At 38.3% G+C, this 7,233-nt stretch overlaps 2 protein-coding genes across 2 annotated transcripts; both read right to left on the bottom strand.

The window, feature by feature from the left end:
- Positions 1-3,120: 3,120 nt before the first annotated feature.
- LOC103521420 lies at positions 3,121-3,967 on the bottom strand. The gene is made up of 2 exons (XM_008486530.3): positions 3,708-3,967; positions 3,121-3,565 (listed from the first exon to the last, which is right to left on the bottom strand). The coding sequence occupies exons 1-2, from the start codon at positions 3,913-3,915 to the stop codon at positions 3,213-3,215; spliced, it is 561 nt and encodes a 186-aa protein (XP_008484752.1). The 5' UTR covers positions 3,916-3,967; the 3' UTR covers positions 3,121-3,212.
- Positions 3,962-5,831, bottom strand: LOC113472373. The gene is made up of 2 exons (XM_026832108.1): positions 4,753-5,831; positions 3,962-4,143 (listed from the first exon to the last, which is right to left on the bottom strand). Exons 1-2 carry the CDS (start codon positions 4,946-4,948, stop codon positions 3,962-3,964), a joined length of 378 nt encoding a protein of 125 aa, XP_026687909.1. The 5' UTR covers positions 4,949-5,831.
- Between the last annotated feature and the right edge of the window lie 1,402 nt (positions 5,832-7,233).

Below are 7,233 nucleotides of genomic sequence, written 5' to 3'. Positions count from 1 at the left end.
TTTTTTTTTTAAGTAGTTCATAATGTTTTTATTCTGAGTTATTTCAAAACTTGCTTACTTAAGTAGGTAAGATTTAACTTCATGTTTAACATGCATCATGCATAGAAAAATAATGAGTAAGTAATTGAAACTTTAGAAAAGAGAAATGTTTTACTGAGGAAATATTGTGTCATCTTGTATACTATCTATCAATTGATTCTGAGCATCACGGTTCTACCTATTCATATTATGGACATTAGTGATGTGACTATTAATTTTTTGGGGAAATTTGCTTTTCGTTTGATTTTCGAACAATAGTAGAGTTCGTTTTTAGATTTTCCTTTTTCACTTGCCTTGTGATATTGACTTTTCACTTTTGGGGTCATCAAAAATGAGCTCTTTTCTTTAATCAAAACAATATTAATTTATCATTATTTCATTCCGAATGACAATTCGGAAGTTGTCCTAGATTTTTACTCCGTTTTTCTGTAACTAAATGGTTCTCCAATCAAGTACCAACCACTCGCAGCGTTCCTTAACTTCAATGAACCTCTGGTGCATTCTTCGCACGATTGCAACTGACCAGCTTGGGTTTGGTATGACCTTAAGAGGGCGCCCCCTTTCAAGGTGGAAAATCAATCAAACCCCTACACATAATAAACACCATGATTGTTTTTACATTTGTCACCATAAATATTCTATACAATACATAAACAATACATATAAGTATACAAGAATAAATAATATCTATGTATGTATGTATGTATGTATGAACCTATATACATATTATGGACATGCATATCATTGATATCAATTGATTCTGAGCATCACGGTTCTACCTATTCATATTATGGACATTAGTGATGTGACTATTAATTTGTGCTATTAATTTTTTGGGGAAATTTGCTTTTCGTTGGATTTTCGAACAATAGTAGAGTTCGTTTTTAGATTTTTCTTTTTCACTTGCCTTGTGATATTGACTTTTCACTTTTGGGGTCATCAAAACAATATTTTTATCTTTGTTTCATTCCAAATGACAATTCGAAAGTTGTCCTAGATTTTTACTCCGTTTTTCTCATTTCGCTGAGGTATATTTTGTGTTTATTTGACAAAAAATTGTCTTGCTTTCTGTATGTTCCAAGCTTTTCTCCTTTTCTTGTTCTTGCGGGACTTGTTTAATTGTCACATACCTTCATAATAAGGTGTTCGTGTGTTTATTTTGCTCATAGTGTCCAACATTTCTATTTCCTACAGTCGTGTTCAATAAAGAGAATACTCGGTATTAATCTTCCTACACCCGGGTGTCTCAGTAGATATCAAGTTACTCCTCTGTACATCTCACCACCTTCGGCACCACCCACTAATTTAGCGTCAAATATAGAGAAATCACAATGCAAAGCTTACTCAAGTATGAAAGTTACTCCTCTGTACATCTCACCACCTTCGGTACCACCCACTAAATTAGCGTCAAATATAGAGAAATCACAATGCAAAGCTTACTCGAGTATGATTTTGAAAGAATATGATAATATGAAACGTCTAGTAAACTCTAGCATACTATACACCGATAAACACAGCTATGTATTGTGTTGCTGGCAATAGTATACCGGATAATTCTAGTTAAATTTTCTTGTGACATCTTGGATAAAGCTGTGTTCACACGCCGTCGACTATTTGTGGACACAGCTTAAATCGAGACTCCTATTCCCATTGTGAATTCTGAACTGAAATTAGATAAATGCCTTCAGAAGAAGAAAATTCCTAGATAACTCGGTTCATTGCTGACCATAATTAATACCTACTACTTACTGGACAAGATTTCAACAATATCACCAGCAGCAGTAACACCTTGAAAGAGCATACTATACACCGATAAACACAGCTATGTATTGTGTTGCTGGCAATAGTATACCGGATAATTTTAATTAAATTTTCTTGTGACATGTTGGATAAATCTGTGTCCACACGCCGTCGACTATTTGTGGACACAGCTTAAATCGAAACTCCTATTCCCATTGTGAATTCTGAACTGTAGATAATGCCTTCAGAAGAAGAAAATTCCTAGATAACTCGGTTCATTGCTGACCATAAATAATACTACTGGTCAAGATTTCAACAATATCACCAGCAGCAGTAACACCTTGAAAGCATCACCGATTCCCAACGGATCACTTTAACAACTTTGTGTGTGGTTGATATCTGGTGGATATTTGACCATTTTGGACAACACGTGTATTTCGAGGTGCACTCAGTCTCGCGGAAATACACTCGAGCTGGTTGAAAGTTCAGCGAAAAGCGAGGTATGAAAGTCTGATATGATCAAAACATAAAGGGGTTCTTCCCATATGACAAAAGATACAACGGATCACTTTAACAACTTTGTGTGTGGTTGATATCTGGTGGATATTTGACCATTTTGGACAACACGTGTATTTCGAGGTGCACTATGTCTCGCGGAAATACACTCGAGCTGGTTGAAAGTTCAGTGAAAAAGCGAGGCATGAAAGTCTAATTTGATCAAAACATAAAGGGGTTCTTCCCATATGACAAAAAATAATTACAATAATGCTGAACAGTCATTGTTTTCTTGCTCGTATATTGGACGCCTTAAAGACATAAATATGATACCTACATGGCATATCTGTACTGACTGAATCCCACTCAAGCAAATACTAGTCATCGCCTAATAATATAGGAACCCGAGTGGTTGATTCTCTGCTCTGAAGTAGAAATCATAGGTGCTATATGAATTTTCAACAAAAAATTCGGAAGGTCTTTAATGGAAGAAGAACTGTATTGTGTTGATGTTTTGTACAAAGCTTAATTATGTTACTTGAAATCAATGTGATTTCTCATTTAAAAAGAAGAACGAAGTTGATGGCATAAATATGATACCTACATGGCATATCTGTACTGACTGAATCCCACTCAAGCAAATACTAGTCATCGCCTAATAATATAGGAACCCGTGTGGTTGATTCTCTGCTCTGAAGTAGAAATCATAGGTGCTATATGAATTTTCAACAAAAATTCGGAAGGTCTTTGATGGAAGAAGAAGAACTGTATTGTGTTGATGTTTTGTACAAAGCTTATGTTATACTTGAAATCAATGTGATTTCTCATTTAAAAAGAAGAACGAAGTTGATGGTATATACACCAACTTTAATATTCTTTGATATTTATTAATTATAAATTTATGACACTATTATCACAGAAAATGTTGCAAAATGTTCCTAACTATCCGCACTGCTACTAAGCCCCAACAAGTTGACGCGAATATCCTTCATGACGCTATCCTTCTGATGCCACATATCCTTAACATCCCCCACCAGGGAATTGTACAAACTCAATGCCAAGTCTTCAATGCTCATAGCAATGTCATAGCCAACATTATTCATGTAAGTGACATTAGCAGCATTACGGATCAGACCATCTTGCCACGAGTCACTCATGTTGGCCAGGTCAGCCATCTTGTTGAACATTAGACTGTTGGTCATGTTGGCAAAGTTAATGTTGGCCCAGGGAGGTAGGGAGACTGCTAGTGGTTCCTCGGTTGGTTTCTTAAGAACTGGGAACGTCGAGTTGCCTTGGTGTTGATGGGCTAGACTGCTAGTGGTTCCTCGGTTGGTTTCTTAAGAACTGGGAACGTCGAGTTGCCTTGGTGTTGGGCTGGGAGACTGCTAGTGGTTCCTCGGTTGGTTTCTTAAGAACTGGGAACGTCGAGTTGCCTTGGTGTTGGGCTGTACTGGTTTCCAATCCTTGGATTGTGAATACTGTCTCAGTACCTCCTGGAGTGGTCGTGGTAGTATCAGTGTTGGATGCTTCGTATACATGAGCATATGAACATCCCGGTATCTTCCTATTTGACGCACAACCACAACCTGAATTTGTCGTGGCATCAAGTTTGTACATATCGGTTTTCGTTGAAGATTTCATTGGTTTTTTCTCCAATCTTGTTGAGAGTTCTGTCTGTATTTGACTTTCAGTTCTGGCATTTGTACATATCGGTTTTCGTTGAAGATTTCATTGGTTTTTTCTCCAATCTTGTTGAGAGTTCTGTCTGTATTTGACTTTCAGTTCTGACAAAAAGAGCTAAAATAGTCTCAGTGTTGGATTCAGTGGTTAAACTTGTGATCTCGTCGTTGTCACTGGTTTTCTTAGGATAAAATCCGCCCTGGGCGGGAATCGAACCCGCGGCCTAGCGCTTACAAGGCAGACGCTCCACCAACCAAGCTATAACTAGGCTGGCACGGTAATTGTTTGATCCCGTTTTAGTGGTTCTTTTCACAAACCTTAGAACGTATTGATATTAACTAGTATAGTTTAGCTTTTACTGTATAGTAATAGAAAGTAAAAATGCCAGGCACACAGTCATAGTCTCAGTGTTGGATTCAGTGGTTAAACTTGTGATCTCGTCGTTGTCACTGGTTTTCTTAATATTTCTGACAGCGTTTGAAATCAGTACGAGAGAATTGTTCACAATAAGATACGGGAGTTCAACATGGGCCTTATGTTTGAGCAGACTCTCTATCACTGCCAAGTTCGCATCGTCAATGTTTACAGCAATGGGTTTGGAATCGGCTGGAGATAAGACTTGTAAAATGAAATATATGAGGCAGATGAAAGTAATACGCATTACATTGGGACCACGTGTCAACTGACAATCCGTCGTGTGGTGGAGTATCTCTACCTCGATCTCTACCACGGAGTATCTCTACTACTTGTAGGTATCTCTACCACTTCACATGAGTGAGGAAAATCTGCAGCACGTTGTTCTGACAGCGTTTGAAATCAGTACGAGAGAATTGTTCACAATAAGATACGGGAGTTCAACATGGGCCTTATGTTTGAGCAGACTCTCCATCACTGCCAAGTTGGCATCGTCAATGTTTACAGCAATGGGTTTGGAATCGGCTGGAGATAAGACTTGTAAAATGAAATGCATGAGGCAGATGAAAGTAATACGCATTACATTGGGACCACGTGTCAACTGACAATCCGTCGTGTGGTGGAGTATCTCTACCTCGATCTCTATCACAGAGTATCTCTACTACTTGTAGGTATCTCTACCACTTCACATGAGTGAGGAAAATCTGCAGCACGTTGGACAATCGATTGTTCAAAGTAAACTCTTCACATTTCAAAACACACGCTGCTTAATTATCTCAATTATGTTGTCCTAAGAATAGAACCAACATATAACCCAAGTCCACTTGTTACATCTCTGACTCATAGCTTCCATACACATGGAACATTAGACGCAAAACTTCTCGCAACTTTGAACACTAGATAAGAACTTGGAACACTATACGTACGAGTTGATAAGAACTTGAAACTTCCATAGAACATTACGAAATTGAACGCGAAAATTTTCACTCAAAACTAGACGGAAAATTTCACTCATGTGAGACGTGAGGTCAAACTGATTTATTTGAAAGGAGGAGCCAACCCACGTGAGTTGGTAATCAGATGGACTGATATCACTAATATACTGTGTACCTACCTATGTCTATTGTGTTGAGGCTAATCTCTAATCACAATGTAAACACACTGAGGAATACATACTTAATAGCAATGTATACTGTATAGCTATGGGTGTAATACGTATTCGGAATTGTAAATAAGCTGCATAATAACATCGATAACATACTAATGCTATATAGTATAATGCACCTATACCTACGTATGTATAGGACTGAATCCACAATCACTTGTTGTGACGTTAACTGAAAATCCCTGACAATCCACCAAACATTGAAACATTTACCCTAGGTCTATACGTACCGTCTCATTTCAACTTTTTCAGAGTAACATTTTGACCCTTCTTCATGCATCTCTTGTTTAGGATAAAGTTTGCACCGGACGGAAATCGAACCCGCAACCCAGCGCTTACAAGGCAGACGTTCTACCCTCCAACATTTAGACACAAACGGTAACTCAGTGTGATTTAGGAGAAGGAAAAACATCAAATGAATTATAATTGGTTATTCAAGTAGATGTCAGTTGTATAAACACTCCAATGCGTGTTGTTTACTCTGTGTTCTCCTCCTCGTATTCCTCTCTCAGTATGTCAAGTGTTATGGGAATTTGAATTGTGCTAAGTATGACTATGAATATAGTGTTAATGCTAGTCAGCTAGTCACCAAATGTCCCTCTCTGATTAACACAGCTCACTAAGTATTATGACTTGAACTCGAACCACCGACCTCCAGGTCCGAAGTCCACCGCCCCAACTTCTAAACCACTGAGGGTGGTGTCAGGATCGGAGGTGTTATCGTTCCAGATAGAAGAAAGAGTACAGGAATCAGGATAGGAGAAGTCCAGCCTTTCCCAGAACGAAGCTCATCTGTTTAGGGTCAAGTTCGTCGCGAGCGGGAATAGAACCCGCGACCTAGCGCTTACAAGGCAGTAATTGAGAGCTAAGTAGACTGGCACTTCAAGTGTTGTGACTAAAGTATCAAGATTTTAAAAAAAAACAAGAGATGTATTCCCCGTTAATAGGCATATTGGTCAGGAGATGATGCAAATAAAAATCTGGTGTGAACATCACACGACTTTCCTCATCCTATTGAATGATGCTTATTTTGGGTGTTCTTGTTCTTATAGCCAAACTTTTACAATATCTCTAACCGTTTAGTCGGTATAGCTGAAAACCGCCAAAAAGCGGTCAATATACCGCCAACCGCAGCACTATCTCAACCAAACGTTTTGAGTTGCATCCTTGTCACATTTGTAAACTCCATACCAAATTTCAAGTCTCTAGCTCATACCGTTCCCGATATTTTGTTAAATTACACCGAAAACCGCCAAAAAGCGGTAAAATGCCGCCAACCGTTGCACCGATCTTAACCAAAAGTTTCGTGTCGCATCCTTGTCACATTTGACATCTACATACCAAATTTCAAGTCTCTAGCTCTTACCGTTCTCGAGATATTTTGTTTACAGACACACACACGGACCAATGGCTGAAACTTTGTATTTAGGCTCTAGGGACCTCAAAACGTGTTTTGGCACTAAAAACTGACCATCGAAATTTTGACCCGATTACTTTCCTGCCTATAGGATAAGGAAAGTAAAAATGATTGAAATGCTGTTTAAAAGATTCTCTGTCGAACATTTATTCAAACTCCCCAAACGTGACTGCTAAATGCAATCGGGTGTTAGTCAGATAACTCAATGCTTAGGTACCTGTATTATCATTTCCCCTATACTTACATTAGCTACCTTCATTCGTATTGATTTGCTTGCTTATCG

Source organism: Diaphorina citri, unplaced genomic scaffold (genome assembly GCF_000475195.1).
Source record: "Diaphorina citri unplaced genomic scaffold, Diaci psyllid genome assembly version 1.1 scaffold5214, whole genome shotgun sequence".
Lineage (NCBI taxonomy): Eukaryota > Metazoa > Arthropoda > Insecta > Hemiptera > Psyllidae > Diaphorina > Diaphorina citri.
The sequence above is the reverse complement of the archived record's forward strand: the minus strand, read 5'-3'. Positions and strand labels throughout refer to the sequence as shown.

Excerpts from the sequence above, each read along its gene's own strand:
- LOC103521420 (XM_008486530.3), bottom strand. The coding sequence starts at position 3,915 with ATGAAATCTTCAACGAAAACCGATATGTACAAACTTGATGCCACGACA. Across the intron at positions 3,566-3,707 it reads CAGTACAGCCCAACACCAAG|GCAACTCGACGTTCCCAGTT; the intron begins GCAACTCGACGT and ends ATCAACACCAAG.
- LOC113472373 (XM_026832108.1), bottom strand. The coding sequence starts at position 4,948 with ATGCGTATTACTTTCATCTGCCTCATGCATTTCATTTTACAAGTCTTA. Across the intron at positions 4,144-4,752 it reads GATTTCAAACGCTGTCAGAA|ATCCTAAGAAAACCAGTGAC; the intron begins CAACGTGCTGCA and ends AGGGCGGATTTT.